General features: G+C 33.4%; 1 protein-coding gene across 1 annotated transcript in view; it reads right to left on the reverse strand.

Moving 5' to 3' along the window:
* NIPBL (NIPBL cohesin loading factor) overlaps positions 1-26,356 on the reverse strand; it is a 113,436-nt gene extending 87,080 nt beyond the window's left edge. Inside the window, exons 1-9 of the mRNA XM_052658967.1 lie at positions 26,217-26,356; positions 23,625-23,790; positions 21,568-21,695; positions 17,438-17,537; positions 16,784-16,935; positions 12,460-12,620; positions 11,466-11,562; positions 7,532-8,158; positions 578-2,203 (exon numbers count right to left, since the gene is read on the reverse strand). Coding sequence (XP_052514927.1) covers positions 578-2,203; positions 7,532-8,158; positions 11,466-11,562; positions 12,460-12,620; positions 16,784-16,935; positions 17,438-17,537; positions 21,568-21,695; positions 23,625-23,790; positions 26,217-26,280 — 3,121 coding nt within the window. The 5' untranslated portion in view covers positions 26,281-26,356. The remainder of the gene's footprint in view (positions 1-577; positions 2,204-7,531; positions 8,159-11,465; positions 11,563-12,459; positions 12,621-16,783; positions 16,936-17,437; positions 17,538-21,567; positions 21,696-23,624; positions 23,791-26,216) is intronic.
* Positions 26,357-27,120: the final 764 nt, after the last annotated feature.

Genomic DNA, 27,120 nt, shown 5'->3' on the forward strand with positions numbered 1-27,120 from the left:
TACACAACTTTTTAAACTATATACATTCAAACCATTAATTAATAATTCTTTAATAATTAATAACTGATAAGTTTGTTAGAAAACAATATTAAAAGACATTTAATATTCTTAAAAGAATTTCTAATATAGACTTCTGTATACCATACAGCTTTACTGAGACTTTAGAAATTAAATTCAGTCAATTTATTACCTCACTACAGAATGGATTATTTCTATAGTCAAAATAACTTTTTAAAAAGTTGTTAAATACACCTATGTTAATCATGCATTCTAATCATTCACTTGATTAGCAAGCAACTTTCACAAATGCTGAAATAATTAAACACCAAAGGAACTTTTCTCTGTGAACCAAAAGTAAAAATCACAACTATGGTGAGTAGTAGAGGTGGGAGAGAAAGAATTTTCAATGAGAACTTTTTGTCTGTTACCACAAACAATTCACTGCTGCTTTATATTGTTTTCTTTTCATGCAGTAGTGTTTCAATTTTTGTAAATTTCCATTTTTAAATCCATAGTAACCCTAGAACTTAAAAGAAAACTCACTAGAATACAGATGACATCGAGTAAGTATTCTTACCTTTATTTGACTTTGATGGTTTATTCTTGATAGGTTTAAGGGAACTTCTTGATTTATCCTCTCTATCTTTAATAAATTTTTGAACATCATCCAAAGACAGTTTTTGCAGGACAACTACAGGCTTAGCTCCTTTATTTAGATCTTCAACTAATCCCATTTTTTCTACTTTGTCTTTCTGCTCTCCTTTCATTTCCATTTTCTTTGTCTCCTGAGTAATATTGCCATCTTTATCCCTCTTGATTTTTGGAATGACAAAATTTTTCAACGCACCAGACCTGCCCCCCAACAAATAACTTGGAAATTCTGCCTTATTATCAGGGTGCGTTTTATTACTGTCTACTTTACTCTTGTTACCCTCTGTCCTTCTGTCATCCTTACTATTTGGCGATTTAAAACCAGGTTTATCAGGTCTTGATTTATTAGAATCTCCTTGTTTAACACGAGGACTGTCAGGTCTTGACTTTTGCTCCCCAGAAGATGGTCTTTCCCTTGAGTCCCCTGATTCATGTCTGTGTTTTCTTTCTAGTTTATCAGGTTTTGAACCATCAGATTTAATGCCATGGTCATTTCTACTAGAGGATCTCAATGTTTCTGGTCGTCGAACCCTAGACTGATCCCCTCGATGTCGTTCAGATTCACTCCTGTCATCTGACTTTTGTTTACTGTCATGATCACGTCTTAGTGACTCAGAGATAGATCGCCCATCAGGTCTCTGCTTTAAGGCTTCAGCTCTTTCTGATTTTAACCGAGGTGAATCAGACTTAATGTCCTGTTTATGTTTAGACACTTCAGGTTTTTTCTCTGTTGATGGCTTTCCAGAATCCCTCCTATTTTCATGTCTATGTTTTGGTGTTTCAGGCCGACCTTCATTTTTTTGCTTTGGAGTTTCAGGTCGGCCCTCACCTTTCTGCTTTGGAGTTTCAGGCCGTCCATCACCCTTTTGTTTGGGGGTTTCAGGACGCCCATCACTCTTTTGTTTAGGAGTTTCAGGTCGGCTTTCACCCTTTTGCTTTGGGGTTTCGGGTCTTGATTTTGTTGTTTCTGATCTGCCATTATTTTGTTTGTTGTCATTTGGTTTTGTGTCAGGCAGTCTATTTTCATTTTGTTTAGGCTCGGCTGTGGTGCTCTCATTTTGTCTGGATTCAATCATTCTGTTCTCATTCTGTTTAGGTTCTTCTGTTGGTACCTCAATTTTAGTTTCTAACTTAGTTTCACTAGATTTTGTCTCTACCAATCTGTTTTCATTTGGTTTAGACTCTGCCAATCTACTTTCATTCTGTTTCATTTCACTCTTTAAAAGCTCAGGATCAGACTTTTTTTTAGGAGTCTCAGGATGGTTTTCTGGTGTAGATTTAAGATTTCCAATAATATCTTCCTGAAGAACAGAAATAGGTGCATCATTACATTGTTTGATTTCTTCAGGCTTTTTTATGGAGTCTGAATCCTGAGTTATAGAGGCCTGAGAGTCCACTCTTCCTGCCTGATGAAGATCAATGCTAACCATTAATGCTGGCCTTGACCCATTTCCCGTAGAACCCGTCTCCTGAGAAGCTGGTCTATTACCTCCTGTAGCACCCCCAGCCTCCTGTGGGTAAGAATCTTGTTTTCTTTTTTTCAAAGGCTTATCTGAAATTCAAAGATAAATATTCAGTATCAGTAATAGACATATATTCTTATCTTATTAAAAACCATATGGACTTTGACTATTTTAAAGTCACATTTTAAAAATATGTGGTGAATCAAATGTCAATATGCATATATAAAATAGTAGGCATGATGGCATAATACTTTTAAACCAAGGTTTGAGGAAATATTCACATCTGCTGTACCTCAAGAAATTTTTGTGACTAGAGTAAAAAGATAATTTAAACTGCTAATCTAATAAAAACTACAAAGAACCCCCAAATGCCAACATACAAAACAGGGTGCTTTTGCCACATGTAAGGAAAGTATGAAAAAGAATAAAACCCAAAAGAAAACAGAAATCATGTTACTGAAAAAAAAAAAAGTATATGAGGAGAGTAAGACAGGAAAAAAAGAACATAATGGTTATTAAGCTTTGATCCAGGATTCAAATTCTTCAAGGTGTACAGCACAAATGTAATTTAAAAGCTAATGCACAGTTCATAAAATATATAACATGATAGAGCCTTGAGACTTTGCCTTAATGATACTTGCTGAATTGTCTGGCTATTTTAACAGTTATTTAAAAAATTTTTAGGACCATCTTTATAGTCTCTTATAGTATTCATTAATATGATAAAGTATTATTTAAGAAAAAGAGGATCAAACAGTGAAAAGTCAAAGTGATCACTAAAAACAACCCCTTAAATATGACGGAACCAAGTTCTGGGGAGAAAAAAAAAAAAACCATTTGTAATAGTAATGATGCTTTTATACATCAAAATTCCATCATTTTGTTTTCAAAATATGAAGCAGCAGCCCCTTACAGTTTATAATCTAATCAAATATTACTAAAATTTATTTTAGATGTTTGTCAGTAATTTTTTTAAGGAACTAATCATTCTGCTTTTTCAGTTATTCAGAAGTCAAATCTATCACTACATTTTCTCCATCTGCAAAGTAACTACATGATGATGATAATAAATTATGTTATCATTAAACTGTCTTCCCTAGTTAAAACTAACCTGGCAAAGACGTGTATGAAGCTTTTTGTATCAGTATTTAAGCAAAAAAAGCACTCAGAATACTAATTTATAGAATTTTGCATCTGACTGTTCTGCCACACAAAACAACTTTTATATCTTGCCAAAGGGCACACCAAATAATTACCTTAAAAACAGGATGCTTTATAACCTTATACTTATCCCTTAAACTTTTATAAGCATTTAGAAAAAAATCCAAGCATCTAGAAATTTAAATGAGCATAATCCAAGATTTTTATATTTTTCAATGAAATATGCTTTATGAAAGCCATTAAAATGATAACCAAAGAATCTAAGAATTATTGGCATAGATCTCAAACATCTGGAGACCTCTCTTAAGAGATGTGTGGCTCATCCTTTTACTAATATGAACAATCTGTCTTTTAGAAAAACATTAAAATATCATTAAGGCTAAATTTTAAAAGATTACGAAATACTTAAGCATTTGCACTTGAGTGATGTGTTAAGTTTGGGGAAGAACTTATAATTTTTTCTACAATGCATAAAATATTGCTAAATACAGAGTTTTCATTTTTGAACTATTGAAGGGTACTTCACCTCTTCTGTAAAACCCAGAACAATTCCATTACTACTGCAAAGATTCTTGGATATGTTAAAAGCACGCAGACTCTGATTCACTCAATCTGATTCAGCTCCACCAAAAACTTATTCCTGTAAAGTGGCTCTGAATCCACATAGGTCACTTTTGTCTATTCACTTTCATTATTGGTCTTCACTACATGACCTTCACCTAATGACTGAAAGCCATCTCTATTAAGAATCATGTTAATATTTGCAACACCTGTAAGCTTTCTAAAGAACTGGAACTAGTAAGTTATGGTATTAAACTTTAGGTATTCCTGAAAAAAATGCACGTGAAAACATATCTTAATTTTGAGACCAACAACATTTGTCATCTTGATGCTGATATTTTGAAAATAAGATCTGACCCTTACAGAAATGGTAAACTCAATTATGCTTATAAGAAACAAACTATATCACCTGTCAAAGTCTACTACAAGTGATAACTGAAAACACTTAAAGCAAAACAAGCAGAGCAACTGTACACAGAGTAGCTAATTATAAAAAAATGAAAACATCCCATCCCTAAACCAAAGTACAGGCTAAGTGACTAACTGTCCTATTCCTGTCCCAAATCCCAGTCTCTTATTTCAAATGGTAATGGGTAATAATTTACTTCTAATAAGGGTTACAGTGCAAGAATATTTTAACATCATAAAAAACATTAGTGAAGCTAGGCCATTCCTTAAACTTGCTAACATGGAAAGTGGACCTTCGGAAAAGATGAAACAGGCAAAGATGAACAAAGAAACCCCCTCTTTAACAACAGAAAGCAGGTATTTTCAGCACATGGAGATATTAATGTCTATGACAGCTCATCCCAGAAGCAAAGAAAAATAGCCCTTTAAAATTAACTTATGTAATTAAAGATGTTAAAAGGTTGAGCAAAAGATTGAGAAGAAGGTCCTGTAGGAATATTATAAAATATTAGGTTGCACAGAATTAACCTGTCGGTGTATGTAAAACTGTCCAAAGAAGAGAACAGGCCAAAGGAACATGAATATACAGCAGCCAGAAAAGCATCTTCTGTGTGTGGAACAGCAGTGTATTAGGTTATACCACAGCCTACGTGAAATATTTCTAAGAGTATTCTGTCCCTTTTCTTTAATTCCACAATTATCAAAACAATCTTGTTTGCTGAACTTTCTAATCTTATTCATAAAGTAAAGGTTTCTGACTTCTGGTCAACTGAGGGGAATGCTTCATTCATTCATTTATAACAAATATGATGGGAAACAAGCTCATAACCTAGAGCAGAGCTCTGAGCAAAACCATGTAGACCAGCCAAGTAGGCTTCTTTGTTCTTACTACCAGCAATAGAAGTTATAAAGAAGTACTCAGTGCCAAGCCTCAGAATACAGTAAATACCAATTTTACAATATAGTCCTAAGATGCAGCAGTAACTAGTGATAAATTCATTCAATACTTCTTTGAAGTATTTCATCTCTCAAGGGACTACCACTTTAGAAAACTTTAATTTATGACCTCAACTACAAACTTAGAGCAATATACCAAACCTTTAACCTTCTCAAAATCTCAATATAACTATTAATATATAAAACACTATCTCATTACACAATTCAGAAACTGAATACAAAATGACAAGATTTAAATCAAAGGTGTCAGCTACTACCTAAACTCCAACCTTTTTTAAATAAAGTCATGGGGACATGGCTCTCAGAAGGCTAGAGATGACAGCATTAATATAAGGTCAGCCAAATCAGCATAACCAATTTGAGAAAAATCATCTAAATCAAACTGAAAATCAGACAGTTCATCTTTTCCCTTAAATCCTTACACAACCAGCTGCCTCTGTAAGTTAGCTTACATTGTTTCAAAATTGTAAGTCAACTGTGGCCACTCAGCTTTTCAAATATCTTTGTTTTAGTCACACCATCACAGATGACAGAGAAGATGGATAATAAAAATTTAAATATACATAACAAGTTTTAGGAAGAACAGTATTCTGTTAGTTTTCTTTTATTTTCCCAAAGAAAAGTTAGCAGTCTAAAATGCTTGCTAACATGCAACCAGTATTTTACTACCCTTATTTCCATTCAGTTTTTAAAAGTAAAAACTATGGTTTCAACAAATATGATATAGTAAAAGTTCAAAAAAGTAAGGAAAAAAGCTCACCATTTTCTCCACTTTCATTCCAACACTTAAGTCATTAAAAAAGAATCATACTCTTTTTAAAAGAATGCAATTTTTAAAAACACAAGTTAAAAATGTCATGCAAAAGTTCTCAAGGCAACTAATACTTCTTGGCAAAGAAATTACAGTAGTACATGTTTTTTTACAAAACTGTCACAGGATTCAGGAAATGGAATAAGGTAATATTATCAAGAGTAGCTGTATAATATTGCTCTCTTCACTTGATATGCATATATTTTTATGAGAGGCTGGAGGAAAAGATACATTTTGGAACCTATAAAATTGTTTCCTGAACCCCAAACTACTAAGCAAAGAGAAAAAGGGCAAGTGACACTTTATTTCATCTTTAATGTCTATGATCTGCTAGTTAAAAAAAAAAGTTTCCTAGCCAATAAAATGAAGACTTCTAGCAATTTTTTTATCTGCATTTATCTACATGTGATTTCTGCACTTAGCAAAGATGGTAATGTAACAATTACCAAGTACAGTTTATTCTTCCAGTATCATTAAAAACAAATGTCATGACAGGCAGGAAACATAATATGATCTTTGCATGTTTCTCAACATAGGTACAGAATGATCTATAAGTGATCCTGTCACATGATGAGCAAGATCATATATATACAAAAACAACTTCAAGTCAACATCAGGAAGTTTTGTTTAATAATGACCAAAGAGAAACTTGAAGAACTATAACTAAATCTAGAATATTTAACTATAAAATTAAATCAAAGTATTTTTTGGTTTGGATGGTCAAATATGTATATGCACCTACTGTAGAGACATAAAATTTATAAATAACTAACTTTACTGATTTATTAGTCTCTCTAAAAATTTTCAAGAGATTTTAAACATAATGTTCACCAAACCAAACAACTAAGAACTTAACAGGATTTACTTTCATTATAATTTTTTATAAAGCACAAAAAGAAAGTCCATAAACTCAAAGAACAGGTGTCTTGTAAATCCATCCTAATACACCAGTCAGACAAAAGGGAACAACTAACTATAATCACCAACAAAAGATCCTTGATTCTTATTGCTATTTAATACTAACTTAAAATTCTTTCTTAATTTTTTTACATAAAAAATTCACATTGAGATGACAAAATTAGAAACCAAGGGAAAAATCTAACTGCATAACAAACATACACACACTTTTTCCTTAAAACCACTGATTCAAAATAATCTATAGTGGTTAACCTTGTTTAGGTAGAAAAAAGGTAAAGATGCAAAATTATGTTAACATAATTTGTGGAAACAATCTTCATTTTGGAAGATGAGCACAGATAAAATCATTTGATATATAATAGGTGACAGACCTATTTGGTTTTACAGAATTACCAAATCTGATAGTTCTTTCAAATAAAAAATGAGATTAAGAATTTAACTTCTGAAGGATGAGCATTAGTAACAAAACCACAACTGAGGAGAAACATTAGAAATCATAAAATATAATAAGAAAAAAGAGTTAATATTAAAAACGTGTTAGGATATTATATAATTATGTATTCACCAAGGGTATGAAGTGATAGTAATGAGATTATTTTACCTTTATCTTGAACTTCTTTTGAAAAACGCTCCCTTTCAATAGCTGATTCTCTCTCTATTCGCTCAATTTCAGCCAATGCATCCAATTCCACTTCATCATATATAGGTCCCTGTTGTGATACCTGTTGCTGATTCAGTACCACAGAAGTCTGGGGCTGTTTTGTAGCAACTGAAGTGTTCTGTTGTAAAACAGGCACTTGATTTGCTGGAAGGAATGCTGTTTGTTCTTGCTGCGACAAACACTGAGCAGCATTTAGTGGGCGGTTTACATCCTGTGGAGTAATGGGTGTTTTTGAAGTCTGTCCTGGGTACTGCACATTAAAAGGAATATCATTTTCTGAAACATTGCTATTTTCCATACCAGAAAGCATATCCTCTTGCTGGTCCATGTCTGAAGACCTTACACGAGTAAGTCTTAATGTAAGTTTAGTAGAGTCCTTGGATGGAGAGCTAATGATATCATACATTGCAGCCTTCTCATTCTGGTCTTTTTCATCTTTGCCTAATTTCATTTTCTTTTGCTTCTTTTGTTTTCTTTCTGGAGAATCTAACAAGATGTCTGGTGGAACATCTCGAGGTGATGAACAAGGTAGAGACTGAGACTGCAGGATTAAAGATGGTCTTGATCCTAGAAAAACAATTCAACAGGAATGAACAGTTGTGCTAGTTTTATATTTTCAGACATATGATACATTAAATAAGCAACAATATAGTACTGCTAGAAAAAATGTAAACTATTTCATCCGGCTACTTATTTACAGAATATGAAAGCCTAACGATATACCCCCCATGGTCTTTCAGCTTGCTGCTAGATGACTCAGGTTTGAATTAAAGAATGGGTTTTCATCTTCCAGATCAGTACTATGTTTATTTTTTCACCTAAAAGTATAAGTACTGAGCTTGAAAACATCAAAAGAGTTCACTTTCTAAAGATGCAACACGAATGTTTTAAGAATGATAATCTCTATACTCTCACTTATTATCTAGAGAAAATGACATGTCTAAAGTAAGAATAAGTTTGTCAAATTACAAAAAGGTTACAAATTAATCCTAGAGACTACACTCATAGGAATACTTAATGGTATAAGAAAAAGGAAGTGGGAAAAATTACAGGGATCAGTCTTCACTTACTTAACAAATTGGTGGTAAAGTATTAACTTCTACCTTTATGTGGTCATCTCTTTTTCCCTCACTTAACACCATTTACATACTCTCTTCAGCTTGCTAATCCTCCTTTTATTAGAAAAATATGCAGGTTGAGCAAATTTCAATGCTCAATAAAACATGTTCAGCCCAGAGTCCATTAAATTAAACACTATATAAGGAAGTGCTAAAAATAAGCTAAACAAATGGGAAAATTTTTTGTTAACAAGTTTTAATGGTGAAAAATTGTATTGACATCCTTTAGAAACAAATGTAGAACTGTATCTGAATAGTATATACATTACTTGTCAATTAGACTACTTGTAAAAATTTTAAAAGACCATGAGAAATAATAAAAATCAGTCAAGGTAAAAGTGCTTTATAGAATGAACTTAAACCTAGGCTTGTGTGTTTCAGTGTTTTTACTACAAATGTTAGTTTGAAGTTACATCAAAGATAAGACTGATTTCAGATGGAGCTTTTATGGAGACATTAAAAAGAAATGAAACTAACACTCTGGGCCCACTTATTTTGTCTCAGAGCTTGTGCAAAGTGCACATCAATTCATTTAAATGATTTACAACAATCTTGATGAGTATTATAACTATTCTGCAGAAACTAACATGACGTTTATAGAGATTAAGAAATTTTTCCAATATTAAATAGCTAGCAAACCAAAAATTTAAACCCAGATCTGTCTAATGTGTGAATTATAATACATCATATTGTCTTTTCACTTAAAATTTATCTGTCAAATTATATATATTTTAGAACAAACTTTAAATTCCAACAATGAATCTAAAAATCAAACTAGGCTTACTGAAGATGCATTCAACATTCAAAACTAGTTGGAAAACCACATGAGCAGAAACAAAAGCTTCTGAGGAGGAAAGTTAGTGAGCTTAGTTGTTCTAGCTTTCTTCTCTTTCTATCTAAAGTTATCTATCCATCTAACCATCTATTTATTAATCTACCCATCCTCAAGAGTTGCAGGGGAAATGGTCTCATTATCCAGAATAACCAGCTATTCCACTGCTACTCTCCTCCCTGGCAGTGTAAATATTTCTCACTCTGAAAATACCTGTAAGACTTGTACCTAACTTTGACACTTAACCTACAAACGGAGTTGGCAGTTGTTCTCTTTTTCACAAACTGGGTTATTTTAATCCCTGAAAATTCATAGAATTAAAGAATTAGAATGGCTCAAAATTCTAATTATTGAATTAGAATTATTGAATTAGAATGGCTCATAAAAGTTCAGCTTTCACCTCATGAAGAATATCCCAAATCAAAGACCTGGAACATAAACTATGAAAAAGAAATTTTTACAGTGAGGCAGCCCAGTCCATGTTTTAGACGGCCACAATTAGAAATTCTCATGAATAGTTAAAATTTATTATCAGCTATACTGCAATTAATTAAAAGCAAATTCTCTAAAGTCGATATGATATTCTCCTCCAACAAAACTGGATGATTAAGTTTTTCTTTTTAAGTCTGGACTTTAGTTTTAAGTGTTTTTTTTAAACTAAGACTTATTTATTTTTGACCATGTTGGCTCTTTCTTGTTGCACAGGCTTTTCTGAGGTTGTGACAAGCAGGGGCTACTCTTCAGTGGTGGTGTACAGGCTTCTCATTGTGGTGGCAACTTTTGTTGCAGAGCATGGCCTCTAGGACACACAGGCCTCAGTTACACCTTGCAGACTCCATAAAGTGTGGGCTCAGTAGGTGTGGTGCTTGGGCTTAGTTGCCCCACTGTATGTGGGATCTTCCAGACGTGGGATCAAACACTGCCAATGCAGTGTCTCCTGCACTGGCAGGCAGATTCTTCCAAGACTGAGCCACTGAGGAAGCCCAGTTTTAAGTATTTTTTAAAATAGCTCAAACCTGGATTAAAATTCAGAATTTTGTGACTTTACTATGCACAAAAGACCACACAAAGTACTTTGGGAATTAGAAGCTACAGAAAACAAAATTCATGTTCATAAACGAGTTATTAGAAAAAATATAAACATCTTAGAGACACTAGGGGAGAGTCCACAGAAGATCAGCCATTTAACTTAGAACTTGAAGGATTAACATGATTTTAATAAGCAGAAATAAAGTAGATGAACGAGATCAAATGAAGTAATTCACATAGAACAGGCCAGATTTTGATAAATGACTATCTAAGAAGTGAGAGAAGATTACGACAATTCAGGATTGAAATATCATTAAGCCCAACAAAAATGGCACAAAGAACATCAAGAAAAATTTTGAACATGAATTTAAAATATCAGCTAGATGTGAAGAGGTTTTGTCTGGAATGAAAAATTACAATTTGGGAGACAGAACTGGAACCAAAGACACTGATTTTGGCGTCCTGTTCACAAAAATAACCAATGCTACTACCAAAACTGAGTAAAACAGTCAAGGAAAAAAGTAAAATAGAAGATAAAAATATAATGATAGAAATCTTGAGAAATAACAAAGAGCTAATGAAGGGAAAAGTGACAATGAAAAAACAAGGAAAGCAGGTGGATTCACTACAAAATAAGTTTTGGAGGCCAAGGAGAGAAAGATCAATAATTTCAAATATTTAAGAAATATTAAAAGGATTATGGTTTGAAAAGACCATTGGATAATCAGTAAGAATGATACTATATATATCTGAAAAAGTAAGTACAGGTTCCTTTTTTCCCTACAATAAATGAAAAGTCATAAAGAATAATTTTTTGGTACCTGCATTAAGAAGTTTGAATTCTTTACTCAATTTGAAATACGAAAATTTAAGGAAATTTTAGTTACAATGATACCTTTTGGAGTCCCATCACTTCCAGCAGGGGAACATACTGGCTGTGGAGACCTCAAGGGAAAAGACGCAGCATTCCTCATTGTTGAAGAATCTCCATCCTAGGAATAGAGTATAACAGTTATACCTTGAATGATGGAAGAGGCTTTATAGAAATCTTAAAAGAGAATCAATAAAAGACATAGATTACTGACAGGTAAAGTGTTGGTATTCAAAAGCATAATTCTTCTGCACTTTCCTGTTTCCTTCGTGGTATATCTTAGAAGAATTGAAACTGTATCCAAAACAATCAACAGCCTAAGCATGGCAATGAATAAGAAAACTGGTATTACTGGTATGCTCCATTTTTGTTTACTATTTTATACAAAAGGAGCTCTGAATATCCTACTAGGTCATAAATGTAAATGTCTTGAAGGCAGAGTCCAATGTCATCTTTGTTCAACTTAAATACATGTAACATGTGATAATACCACCAACAAATAACAAGACAAATTTCTACTATGTGGATTATTTCAATAACATTAAAGTAACATTAAATTTCAGGCAAAAATGGTTTTTACAAGTCTTAGAGGGAAAAAGAGCTAAGTACTAATATATAAAGGCTCATAAGAGGACATCTTTGTGTGAACAAATACTTTAAGATGAAGTATGATTTCATTAAGGACCTAAACCTCTAGACCACAGGTTGGCAAACTTTTTCTATAAAGAGACAGATAATGCACAAGTTTTCTGGGTCATACACAGTTTGTCACATAAAGTTACTTGTTGCTGTTGTTCTCTTAACTATGAAAATCATTCTTAGTTTGTGGATCAGACTACTGGTGAGTTTAGCAACTCTTCTCTAGATTAAGCTTTAAGAGTACAGCTAAATTCTCAGACATAGTATAATCCTCAAAAAAAGACAGATTTCCTTTTTATTATAGAATTGAAATACTGGGTTATGCGACAAATATTAGAACTATTTCATTACCTTAATGATAACTAATATGATTACATACGTCATTACTTAGCCTGTGCACCATGTGTAGGTAGTCATCACTTGAGCCATGTCTAGGATTATCAGCATGATGATTAGCAGAATTGCCAGACAACGAACCAGAAACTTTATTATCATGTAGGTTTCTCAAACCACCTGCAACAATGGGACTTGATACCGATGCTGAAATTAATAAGAATTTTAAAAAAGATTTATAAAAATAAACTGGTAAAATTCTTAGAGGATAGTAACAATAATTGTTCACAAGTAATACTTTTTCTTCATAAATTACAAAGACTAATATAAGCTGGCTGACTATACACAGCTTAATCAAATCTTAACACCGTGCCACAAGTCATTCAGATTGATTTCTGAAAAGAAATAAGATATTAGATATGGTTGAAGCTCTCCATATACATGCATATACCTCTCCTTTATTTTCTTCCTCTTATTCACTAAAAGCAAGTGCTACTACTGAACTTAGAGTTCACTCTACCTATGAATATCTTTATAGTTTTGCTATAAATGAATATATTCCTAAATAACACATTACTGCTTAGCACATTATATAAATGGTATATGTATATATTCTTCTATAACTTTTCAATTTCAATATTGTGTTGAAATTATCTATTTTTATAGATGTAGTTTTAATTTATTTTAAATAAATAATGACATATAGTCTGCTGCATAATGTACACATTTTATCCAGACTTATGTTAGTAGTTTAGATTTCCTGAATATTTCTGTCATCATAACAATGCTGTAATGTATTATGTATTCTTATAATGACTTATATAAATGTGTCTAGGAGTGAAACTGCTAAATATTCCTGTTTTTAACCCTTGCTAAATATTAACAAATAGTTTTCCAAATTATTTATGACCACTCTACTAGTAACAGACAAGTATTCTTGCTGCTCTATATTCCTGCCAACAATTTTCATCAATCTGAAGATGAGAAATGTCTCTGACGGTTACTTTGTTTATTTCCTTAAATAGTAGTGAAGCCAAGCATCTTTTCATGTGTATTACACATTCAGATTCCCTACTTAACACAGAATCATAAAAATTACTCTCCAAAATTTTCTTTCAAAAGTTTCACAGTTTTGTTTTTTCATACTTAGGTCTTTAGTTCTAGTAAAATTAGAATATCCTTTCCATGAATGCTTGGTAGAACTTGAGATGGAACTGTCTGAACATGCTTTATAAACTCCCCCAGTTATAAGAGACAGATTTTGAAGAACTGAGGCAGATTTTAAACAAAAATAGATATTGTCAAACTGCTCTCTAAAACGGTTCTACCAATTTATATCCCTATGAAGACCGTATGAAGTTTGAATTTCCCAGCACACTAAAACATGTTCACTAATCTGATAGTTATAATAAAATTTTATTTCAATTTAATTTTGATTAACATCTCTCTAATTGTGAACCAGGCTGACCATATTAAACCTGCATCCAATTTGTTTTTCTTTTTCAGTAAATTATTTACTTCTTTAGTCAATTTACCTGTTTTTACTTGTTCTCTTCTCTTACATAGAAATTTATGATCAATTTGTTTTTTCCCCCATTTCTAGAATACAGTCCTACTTAGAAAGGCCTCTTGACCCTTGGTGAGTAAATGAAAGTCGCTCAGTTGTGTCTGACTCTTTGTGACCCCATGAACTATACAGTCCGTGGAATTCTCCAGGCCAGAATACTGGAGTGAGTAGCTATTCCCTTCTCCAGGGGATCTTCCCAACCCAGGGATTGAACCTAGGTCTCCTGCATTGCAGGTGGATTCTTTACCAGTTGAGCTACCAGGGAAGCCCATTTCTTGACCTAACTTTACCCAAAATTCACCCTCATGTTTTCTTCTTATAGTTCCATGAGTCAAAATACAAACAAACATGTAAACCGTTTATCTACCTAGAACATTCTTCCTCTAGATGATCTAAGAATCAACTAAAATTTCAAAATGTCTAGCCAACCTATCCAACATGATTTACTAAACAATCCACTATTACATACTGATGCAAGATACCATCTTAGAATGACAGAATTGGAAAGAGAATCACTATTGGATGGTAAACCCTTTAGGATAAAGATTAATAGGAAACAGAGTTATGTGATCTCAAAGTATAATCTGACAAATTACTTACTAACTGCAAAGGAAAAATTATGTTCATTATAAAAGAAGTGGTTACCACCTAAATATTACTAATAGCGAAGCCACTTGTGATTATAAGTCTTCGGATGTGATGCAATATGAAGTGCATATTACTTTAGCTTCCTTTCCAAAAATATAAAACTAGAAATTAATAGAGCCTTTAATGATAAATTCCAGTTGGTAGGAAACATAAGGAGTATATGAGCAAATCAAACAACACAAAAGGAAATAGTGAAGTCTAGAATATGTGATACTCCACAACAAGGTAGCACAGAATTTCTTTAAAAAAAAAAAAACCCAGAAATTACTGTCATGGAGAGAGACTATGGGACCAAATAGATTTTTAAAAGAGTCAAATGATGTAAAAACCAAGCACAATGTGTGAGAAACTAGATTAGATTATATATGGGGGAAAAAGGTTATAAAAGATGTATCTGGGGCATCTGGTGAAAACAATATAGACTGGATATCAAATGACACTACAGAAATGTTCTCAGTATTTTTAGGGGCAAATTATTACACTTGGTGTTTATAAAGGAGAACTTTGCCTTCTTAGCAAATGTATTTAAGGACAGAGAGGCAGGATGCTATCGGTAAAATGGTCCACTGTGCTATTCTCTAGTTTTCCACGTGAAAACTTTTCAAGTTTACAAGAATTTTAAATGTTATCTTTCACAAATTCTAAGTTCCCACAGACATCTGCCTTATTTCTGGAATCTTTTTTTGTTCCATTTACCTATCTGCTTCTTACCACATTAAATGTTTTCTTTATGATAATTTTGGTATCTATTTGAGGCTAATCTCTGAATATTATTTTTAGTTTCTCAAGTATCTGAACATTTCCAAGAAATGACTAATTACTGAATAGGCCCTCAAACTATGTATATATTTTTCGATTTTGTGATTTCAACTTATTCTTTTGAAAAAGCTGGGTTTACCTCCTTATAAAGTGACAACAGTATTTACAGTAAGAACTCATTTTTTTTCCCTACACATATATATGTAGATATTTCTGTAGGAAGCAAACGTGTTCTGTCAACGTTTCTCCTCCTTTTAATTACATTTAAAATGATCCTCATAACTTTGGTGTGTGTGTGTGTGTGTGTGTGTGTTAGCTGCTCAGTCGTGTTCGACTCTTTGCTACCCCATGGACTATAGTCTGTCAGGCTCCTCTGTCCATGGGATTCTCCAGGCAAGAATACTGGAGTGGGCTGCCTTTCCTTCTCCAGGTAACTCTGGCATCCCAGAGTAAAATAATAATATTTCACAAATATCAAGAGCCAATCTACATGCATACTTCTGTCTGCATTCACACTAAATCCTATAATTTTGGAGGTGTCTATTTCAAAGGTGTGAATTGATTGCCTGCAAGTTTTTCCCTGAGTTACTATATGAAATAAACTCAATCTAATATTTCATTATCTAGTTTGGAAAACCAGAATCTGGATGTTTCAATAGATGACCCCAAGTTAAAACTTTTTAAGATACTGACTCCATGCATAATAAAAAACTAAGAATACAAACAGGAACTAAAGGCTGATTGTGACTGATAAAAATTTGTTGTTAATTATGGGGGACAAAAACATAGGTATATGTGTTTTATTTTGTATTTTTTAAAATTTCTCCAAAAAAGTAAAAACAAATACATACGAACATTAATATATTATTTGGTAGCCATGGCATATATCCCAAGGTAGTATGATCTTAAAAAAGACATATTATCAACAACTAACTTCAAATAAGAACTAGTAATCTAATCCCACAAAATTCTGCATCCAAGATTATTAATTTTCCTCTATTAGTACTGTAGTACTGTATATACTTGATACTAAATTTTTCACACTACATATACTTTACTAATTAATACATAATTCTTTGACTTAGTGCTACTAAAAGAAGCCTAATTAAATAAAGCAGTTCCTAATTTTATAACTAGATATACTCAGTTGTTAATATAAGGTAATCCAAAGACTGAAATTATACTTATCTTTTTACCTCCAAAATGATGAATGTCCAAGCAATAAATGTAATATGTTTTTAATTACATAAGCCATAGTTAAAAAGAAATATTTACTGATGAATAAGTATACAGTTTAGTATTTGTGTTTGAAAACTTATGAAAAGAAAAAAGTAAAGAAAAAAATGGATTTGCGGGACCTATAGGCATTCCTGTGGATAAGCACCAGCTTTCTTACCTTGCTGCATCTGTGGATGTGTTGTATAACTTGAAGGATGGGAATATGGCATGTATCCTGCAGGGCTTTGTGGGGCATATGGACTAGGCACTGGGCTATTTTGTTGTGGCATAAATCTGTTCCCAGAGCTTGTCTGTGGTGGCACAAACCGGCTAAAATCCAAAATCCAAATAAACAATATCAGGAAATGAAATGTGATATTCCTTGTTATTTCAATAAAATTAAATCTATGTACACAGAAAATTCTGAAAAATAATGTACAAAAATCATTCACAATTCATAACCTAAGAGTTATACTAAAGCAGTTTTCAAATAGAGTAATTCACTTATTTTACATGCTCCCTAAATTCTACTCCAAGAATTTTCTTATTTATCTCAAACATGCTGTATTTTAACACATTCTTTTGTTTGCATTAAATTAAGTTACCATTTATTTCAAACAGTATATTAAAGCATTTCCACATTTAACGTTTTAAGGCAAATATTCATGTGCTATGTAAGGATAAGCATCTAAACTTTTTAACTTTAGGTAAATTAGCTTTAGGAATTAACTTTAGGAATTTCACCATTAACCTAAATGCATGTACATACTGTATATTTTTTAAACACATTCACTATAGAAAATAGCTCTTCATAAAATGATATATACATTACCTGGAGGGGCTATGTGAGATAGTGGTTTGTTGATAATTGGAAGATGCAGGACTACTGTGCATGGAATTCTGAGAAAGTTTATACTGAGACATCATCATTCCTACATAATACACAAAAACAGTAAGTATGTTATTTTCTTCTAATGGTAAAGCATTCTTTAAGTGATTTAAATCAACTATTCTCTCACAAACACTCAGAAGTTCTTTCTGTTCTTTTCTTTTTGACCAACATGTTCATTTTGAAGACCAAAATACAGAAACTATAAATTTTAAGCACAACCAATTTTACCAAAACATCCTTTTAGCATGTCAACTAATCCAGGGACAGAGATAAAGAGCTATGTTTTTAAATATTACTTGCTTATTTACTGTCCTACATTCAGCTTAAGAACTGAAAAGAACTTTCATAAGCCACTTCATCTAATCCAGGGATTCCCCAACCTCCAGGATGTGAACCAGTACCTCCTGTCAGATCAGTGGCAGCATTAAAGTGCACAATAAATAGAAGGTGCTTGAATCCTCCTAAAACCATCTCCCATTCCTTGTCCATGGAGTAACTGTCTTCCAGGAAATAGGTCCCTGCTGTCAAAATGGCTGGGGACCTCTAACCTAATCCCTTAATAAATACTACACACTTCTGTCTACAATAGGCTTTTGGATGGTATTTCCTATTATGCACAATATTTTATTACATTCATCTCCCCTCCTTCAGTTCAGTTCAGTTCAGTCGCTCAGTCGTGTCCGACTCTTTGTGACCTCATGAATCGCAGCACGCCAGGCCTCCCTGTCCATCACCAATTCCCGGACACTCAGACTGACTGACGTCCATCGAGTCAGTGATGCGGAACTTAATTTTAACAACTCTATGTATTTTGTTGTGATTTGGACCTAACTTTTAAGAAGTAATTTTCTTAAAGGTCTAAGGTTTGAGGTATTGAAATTACCATCTCAGAGTCTTTTAATGAACAAAAGAATGTTCCTACTCTTTCACAATAATTCTTGCCATAAAATAGGGATTAAATGAACATTTGTTTAATGAATGAAAGTATGAGAACAGCTTTTCAGAGTCTCACATTTCCTTTCACACTGTTCTTTCAACTGTTACATTCTGTTATATAGGAGATGCAGAAAAATTCAGCTATTTAGACACTCTAAAATCAAAGATAAATATCTATAATTAATGCTCACCTTTTTTACGATACATATAGCTACTCTTTTTGGGAACTTCAAGCATCACATTATTTCCCCAAAGTTCATTTTCTGCTGCTGATATGAAAAGTGCCTTTTACCAGAAACATCTAAACAAAAGTTACATGTTTATTTGCCAGGAGCTACAAAAAGGATTCTAGCTCAACGACAACAGCTGAATGACATGAGGGCACAAAATCACGTCAAAGTCCAACACTAATAGTATGTTTTCTTTTATAGGTAGTCTAAATTTCAGTTTATGAATTTTCTCTTCCAACCTAAATTCAGTACTAAGTCATATATCCCATGGCTTAATAATTTAATTACTATAACTACTGTTTCTGATTTTGATTTTTTTGAGAGAAGGGGACAAAACTCGAGAGTTAAAAAGTATTTTCCCCTGAATTAACTATCATTAATATGACAAGCTGGAATTACTAGTTTAGAGGCATTGGCTTTATAAATAAAAATGTCAAATGAAATCCTAATAGTTCTTTCTGATTCTCTCAAAGATCCAAAGAACTGCGCTATTAAGTTGCTAAGTCATGTCTGACTCTTTGTCACCCCATGGACTGCAGCATGCCAGTCTTCCCTGTCCTTCACTATCTCCCGGAGTTTACTCAAAGTCATGTCCATTGAGTTGATGAACCTTTTTTTCTTTTTTCTGAGCAGTAGGTCCCAACAGTGGGCTTAATGTATTCAATAAACCATGTTATAAACAAATATGCTTATTATCCTGGTTTCTTGTTCCATTTATAAAGCACAGGCAGAGTTGATTTAGCATAACTCTTAAGGGCCCTAGAATTTTCAGAATGGTCAACGAGCACTAGTTTCAACCTAAATTCATCACCTGTACTAGCTCCTTTGAAGCTTTGAAGCCAGGCATTGACTTTTTCCTCTCTAGCTATGAAAGTGCTAGATGGCATCTTTTTCCAATAGAAAACTGTTTCTTCTACACTGAAAATCTTTTGTTTAGCATAGCCACCTTCATTAAGTATTTTAGTTAGATCTGGATAACTTGTTGCAGTTTCTACATCAGTACCTGCAGCTTCACCTTGCACTGTAAAGTTAATGGAGATAGCTTCTTTCTTGAAACCTCATAAACCAATCTCTGCTAGCTTCAAACTTTTCTTCTGCAGCTTCCTCAACTCTCTTAGCCTTGAGAGAACCAGAGTTAGGGCCCTGCTCTGGATTAGGCTTTGGCTTAAGCGAGTATTCTAACTAGTTTGATCTTCCACCCCGACCACTAAAACTTTCTCCATATCAGCAATGAAGGTTTTTTCACTTTCTTAACATTCAAGTGTTTATTGGGGTAGCACTTCCCATTTCCTTCAAGAATTTTTCCTTTGTTTTTGATAACTTGGCTGTAAGGGAAAAGAGGCCTAGCTTTTGGCCTATCTTGGCTTTTGACATGTCTTCCTCACTAAGCTTAAGCATTTCTGGCTTTTGATTATAGTAAAAGATATGTGGCTCTTCTTTTCACTTGAACACTTAAGAGGTCACTGTGGAGTTATTAATGGACTCATTTCAATATGTTCTGTCTCAGAAAACAGCAAGGCTCAAGGAAAGTGGAACTGCCAGTTCGGCCAGAACATACATTTATCCATTAATTCACTGACTTACATGGGTGTGGTTCCTGGTGCCCTCAAATATAATAGTAACTTCAAACATCACCATAACAAACACAGTGATAATGTTTTAAATATTGTAACAATTAGCAGAATGTGACAGAGACACAAAATAAGCAAATGCTTTTTGAAAAATGGTACTGACAGATTTGCTCAATGCACGGCTACCATAAACATTCAATTTGTTAAACAGGCACCATCTGAGAAGTGCAGAAAAGCACAGTGCAATAAAACAAGATATGCCTATAGTCTTTCTTCCAATCAATGATGTCTCCATATTTTCTTTCATTCCAGCATTCTTCCAGAATATGTTTAATTCTAGCTTTCCTTTCACCATTTCTATCTGTGACCTACTACTGCCATCCAAGACCGATGAAGATTCAGTCTTGTCCCGCATACCTGACTTCGATTTCCTAAAAGGAAATTTCCCTAGATTCACTTTGGGAAATGGATAGCAACTATGCAATTGCTTTAAAAACACAATTCACACATAAGGATACACCATCAACATAGTAATACTATTTAAAAACAAAACTAAGAAATGGAATGATGAGCTTCATGGAGGTACTGTCAGCAAATGTGACAATATTCTTGAATACAAATAATCAATTAAATAAACTGGATCTTCCTGGGTTGTCTAACTATTCCCTTCTGGCTGTTTTAATCTTGAGAGGGAAGCAAGCATTTGAGCTTACTAGATTCAGTAAGCTTCAGACCAGAACAAGGCTCCTAACTTCAGGATTCTCCTTGACTACAGAAAAATCATATGCACTAGATGTAGTATTTTTATGGTTTTTCTAATGCTTATTATAAATAGAGTTTTCCTTAATAGTAATACTTTAGTTATAAACCTTTTTCTATTTCTAAAGAACAGAAGTATTAAACCAATTACTATATAACCATGAATGTAATCACCATCAGTACTAAAACTAATACTTGGTATATTTATTTATACACATACTACATTTTGAGAAGCTCTACAGATATTTTTATTATTTGATTAATGAAAAGACTTCTTTCATATCTACTCTAGGTTTCTAAAATAAAAAGCTCTTTCGTTGACTAAATTAATACATTTTGAAATATCTAGCAAACTGCATATTAAGTTTTGCCTAATTGAAATAAACTGCAAGAATGTTACTATCTATTATTTAGTTTCCTTTTTGTTTTTGGTTTGATTCAAGGTATCACAGAGCATTCACAGATGACAGGCTAGTTTGTTAAAGGAGACAGCTGAATTTACAGGTGAAGCAAGTTCTGATACAAGATACATTAAAAATATATATACTGTGAAATTCAATTATTAAAACCTCACCACTTTGTACATATCTGTTCTGCATGCTTTTCTCCCTGAAAACATTAGGACTCCTCGCCAGGACGGCCTGCAACAAGACTGGTATGTCGCCTTCTGGATCATCACTGCCAAGGTTATCTTTCAACTCTCTGGCATTGAAAAAATAAATATAAAACATTAAAAAAGTGATGGTCATTAAGAATTCTTTATTTTCTATTACTTAGATTATACACTTCTTTCCTTTCCCCATTTTAAACAACAGCAACAAAAAGAACCCAAAACATTATTTTATGGATTGTAAGTTTATGTAAGAATGTTTATATTAGCATAAAAGTGTAAAATAAGTGTCTATTCAAAACAATGGAAGGGTAAAGGTGATAATTATGCACAGAAGTTGATATCCGGGCTTGGAATATATTTTCTCCCTTATATCTAAATATAAGTGAGTTTGTCTTTTTGAGAATGTCCTCTGAATGAAATAATGTTGCCATGTTGATTAAGACAAGACCCAAGGTTATATAATTTCCCCCTCTTTATTCTCATCTCAAATAAAGCCACTGGGGAGAAAAAACCCAAGTAAGTGGTTAAGAATAGCTGCAGTTAGTAAGTAGCAAGTTAAGTTCACAACTATAGGTAAATGCTAAGAAATAAAATTTAGGAAGTATTTAAAATTTCACATTTTACATGTTACTGTTGCACTCATTAAATCTAATAAGAAAGATTCATAAAGATGGTGTCCAATAATAAAATTAAATACATTTCTGGGGGCAATCAAAGCAGCTCACCATATAATTAATCATAACTGTATATGTGCTATTCCTCTTATCTCTCTAAATATGTGGTGAAAATCTTTCGATTAAGGATGTTCAGGTAGGGCCTTCCCTCGTGGTCCAATAATTTAAGAATCCACCATCCAATGTAGGGGACGCAGGTTTGATCCCTGGTAGAGAAACTATACCCCACATGCCATAGGGCAACCAAGCCCTCGAGCCACAACTACTAGGCCCACACACTGCAACTTCAGAAGCCCCCACACGCCACAATGAGAGAAAGCCACGCACTGCAACGAAGAGACCACAAGCCGCAATACAGTCCCAACAGAGCCAAAAAGAAGAGAATGCACAGGTATAAGAAGCAATAAAATACTCAGACACTGTTGAATTTCTGTAGAGATATACTTCCTTCTGATTTTAAACAATCATTTCTCAGTTTCCCATCAGAAAATTCACATTTATTATTTCTCCTAAATTCATCAGCTTAAAAAATGGCCCCAAAGTATGAGCTACAGGTAATGGCAGAGATCTGTTCATTATAATGTGTTTTATACTCATTCCCCTAAATAATGAATCTTTAAGTTGAAAAAATTAAAAGACTGGAAGGGCACAAGTGTACCACTGTGCAGTGGGTTATGAACTTTTTATACATTTTTGTGTTGAGTAGTGTGTTTTATACATTGTGTTGAGTATACATATATACTGTTTTGGTAGTAAAAAGTAAATTTTAAAAAGTATACTTGTGCAAAAAGTCTGTAAATAAGCTACATATTTAAGTTCATATTATTTTAAAGTCAACTGTGTGAAAATACACATCTATGTTCACACTGTACAATAAGTCCTGGAGAAAAATTAGTTCCAAATTCTGTAGCAACCTTCCTTGAAATTAATCTCTGAGTTCTTGCTATACTTTACATGAAAAGCATATAAGCCTATTCCAAACAGAACCATCATTAAACTCCCTATTGCCCAGGAATTCTAACTACTCCAGCAATTTCAGGAAAAGGAGCTAAATTAATGAACAACTTGAGACCTCTGCACAGATTCATCTAGATGAATCCCAAGATTATTCCAAGAATCAAAAAAATATTCATAGAATTACATGCATCAGAACTACCGTCTCAAAAATAACTATGGTCTATTTAAATCTCATTAATATCTCACCACAATAAGGCTATATCTTCAAGAGGATATTCCAATAATTTAAAATTATGTATTAAACTTTTTAGAAATAAAAGTTAAACCATGAATACTGATTCTCTTACTAGGACCAAAACATTTCATCTTACTTTAGAATATACTTACATGTGATCTGTTGATACCTGGTTGAGGCTGTGGACAAGCTGTGAAACCAAATTATCATCCCTACAGGCCAAAAGGCAGTTCACTTCTTCTGCTATTCGTGCATTAAAGAGAAGGCTCTTTGTAGTTGTAGCAGGTAAAGGGGATGGAAGAGGCAGCTGGTTCAGGACTATTTGGAATAAAATCAGAGAAATTAACTGAGTAACAGTATGAAACCTCTTTCATGCTTAAATATATATGGGATTAAAAATAAGTTGTAAAATATCAGTGTGACAAATTATTAAAAGGCATTCTGTCTCTCCCCATACAAACCCCAAACTACTCTACAAAACTCCCCAAACGTCCCTTTGACCACAATAGATTATACTACTGAGACTAAAACTCTGTGCTAACTTCTCATGTCTTAATATCTTTATTAATTTTATAAATAGCCAAAAAAGTAGGATTAAAAAAATAGGTAATTTCTAAAAATTGAGTGTATTAATTAATCCAATTTACTTCTACTGTAAAGATTTATCATAATCAAATAAATAAACCAAGTAACAATATCTGACTCTTCACCAGATAGACGACTAATGTGTGTTTTTAAAAGCTTGGGCAAATACAAAAATAGCTCACTTTGGTAGGAGAACAACATCCATAGAATAGGATTCTAAAGAAAGAAAAATATCTAAGGAATTTTGCTTTAAGTTGTGAATTCCTAAATAATCTCTTCATTCTATTCTGACAGCAAAAAAAAAAAGGACATCAGTGTTCACAGTTATTTAAATTCAGTTACTTAATGTCTCTTCACATAGAAGGAATTTGTTCATTTGTTTAAAATAAAAGTTAAAAAGTTATCAACATTGTCTTTGTTTTTGGTTTAATTTTTAATCACCTATATAGAATTAACTATCATGCCACTCAGTCACTACGGGTAATAATAGGTTTCTGTTCATAAAAACATTGGAAACAAACCATTACTTAATAAACAGAATTTACTGGGCAGAAAAATTTTTTAAATGACGTACAGCTGAGATAATGCACAGAACTCACCGCCCCCCAACCAAAAAAAAGAAATTCCTGGTTGTTTATTTGACTCTGCACTCCTACAACGTATCAAATGAATTTATGCCTTACTTGAACAAAGTGATAACCAAAACTAAAGACTATTTTAAAAGCTTTCTTACCTATTTTAACCACACCAACTACTTTCTTGTTATATCAGATTTTAGAAACTAGCCCTGCTTCAAAGCTGTAGGCTGTTATCTATTTTACACCCACTTAAACCAGCTGGAAATTAACAAGAGAAAAAAACAGTATTTGGGGGAACATAAATGAAAACATTTCTTTAAGTTATTTTCCTATAGCTGCTTTTATGAAACTTTATATCTTGCAAAATGCTTGTTTTACAAAGAAAGGATGTCAGCTATTCACCATCAACCCTTCCTTCTCATATGTCTTCTCCCCTTTATTTATCAGGTAGGATAAGGACTAACATTGTGAGTAGTTTTTACACAAGGACTAAGAATTAAAGTTGCCTACCAAAAGAATGAGTCCCTAAAATACTGCACTCCACCGATTAAACCTGCCAATAAAGGTCCATCTAGTCAAAGCTCTGGTTTTTCCAGTAGTCACTTATGGATGTGAGAGTTGGACCATAAGTAAAGCTGAGTGCCGAAGAATTGATGTTTTTGAACTGTGGTGTTGGAGAAGACTCTTGAGAGTCCCCTGGACAGCAAGGAGATCAACCCAGTCAGTCCTAAAGAAATCAGTCCTGAATGTTCCTTGGAAGGACTGATGCAAAAGCTGAAGCTCCAATACTTTGGCCACCTGACGCAAAGATCTGACTCATTGGAAAAGACCCTGATGCTGGGAAAGACTGAAAGCAGGAGGAGAAGGGGACGACAGAGGATGCAATGGTTGGATGGCATCACCAACTCAAGGGACCTGAGTTTGAGCATGCTCTGGGAGTTGGTGATGGACAGGTAAGCCTGGCGTGCTGCAGTCCATGGGGTTGCGAAGAGTTAGACATGACTGAGCGACTGAACTGAACTAAACCTCAAGTGAATGACAATGTTCTTAAGAAACTTAAGTGTTCATGGTAAAATAGACTCCTGACATCTGTGACAAACTCCAAAAGATTACCAAACATGATATCCAAAATAAATATCACTAAGAAATTAGATTAAGTGGGGCTATCAAATTTTCTTCTTTGAAGGGCAGTTTCAGTTACCATTTCACTAAATGCTTTTTTAAAAGTGTGTAATAATTCCTATACGCAAACCATGTTTCTTCAGTTTCGATTTTTCTTAATGATTGTTTCATCTTCTCTGATCCTTACTTTTACATTTATCCCTTTCATGCAAGATCTTTAAACAAAAACATACTACCATTTCTTAATGGGTCCTTAGTATGAAAGAGAAATTAAGGTCTTATTATTAGTTCACTAATTTTGTTACTTTCACACTTATGCCAGTAAACCAAAGGAAATAATAATGTGTCATTCAAAATCTAAACTCTTTACACACTTTGTGTTATTTATGACACCACCAACAGTTATTGTCATAGTCTCTTTAAAAATCAATGTCAGAGTAGAACGTTAACCAAACTTACGGTCTGTAAGACTAGCAATCCCCGCAAGAGTAGTGATGGGGACATGGGGCATATCCCCATTCATCCTGAAGTTCTGGAATGGTGTTGCTTATGAAAGTACTTAGTTCAGGTGCCAGCTGTCATTACTTCCCATTTCCCAAACACTGCAACAAAAAACAGATAATTATTTGTAACAATGTCAAATATATTAGTTCTAGGGAAATGCTTAAAAAATAAAATGTTCTGTTTTCTTGCATACTCAAGCTATATATAACAGTAACAGCCATCATGCATATATTATTTACTATATGTTCACACTGCAAAGTGCTTTGTATGCAACAACACATTTAGTCCTCACAACAATGAAGTAAGGTAGGTACTCTTTTTTTCCTGCATTTTACCGATGAGAAAATTAATTTACAAGGAATTTCAAGTAATTTGTGGAGCAAAGGTCAGAACCTAAACAACGTGGCTGTATTATTGGACAGGGATACTCAATTTTGACAAACACTATTTTCTTTTCCACATCATATATGCATAAAAATTTATCTTCAACTTGCCTTCCTTAAATAATGTGCACATTATTAAAAGATGAGCCTTCAAACAATAAAGGCTGGAGAGGATGTGGAGAAAAGAGAACCCTCTTGCACTGTTGGTGGGAATGTAAATTGATACAGCCACTATAGAAGACAGTATGGAGATTCCTTAAAAAACTAGGAATAAAACCACCAGATGACCCAGCAATCCCACTGCTAGGCAAATAACCTAAGGAAACCAAAATTGAAAAAGACACATGTACCCCAATGTTCACCGCAGCACTATTTACAATAGCTAGAACATGAAAGCAACCTGGATGTCCACTGACCGATGAATGGATAAAGCTGTGGTACATATACACAATGGAGTACTAGTCATAAAATGGAAA

Source organism: Budorcas taxicolor, chromosome 20, assembly GCF_023091745.1.
Source record: "Budorcas taxicolor isolate Tak-1 chromosome 20, Takin1.1, whole genome shotgun sequence".
In the NCBI taxonomy this organism is placed as follows: domain Eukaryota; kingdom Metazoa; phylum Chordata; class Mammalia; order Artiodactyla; family Bovidae; genus Budorcas; species Budorcas taxicolor.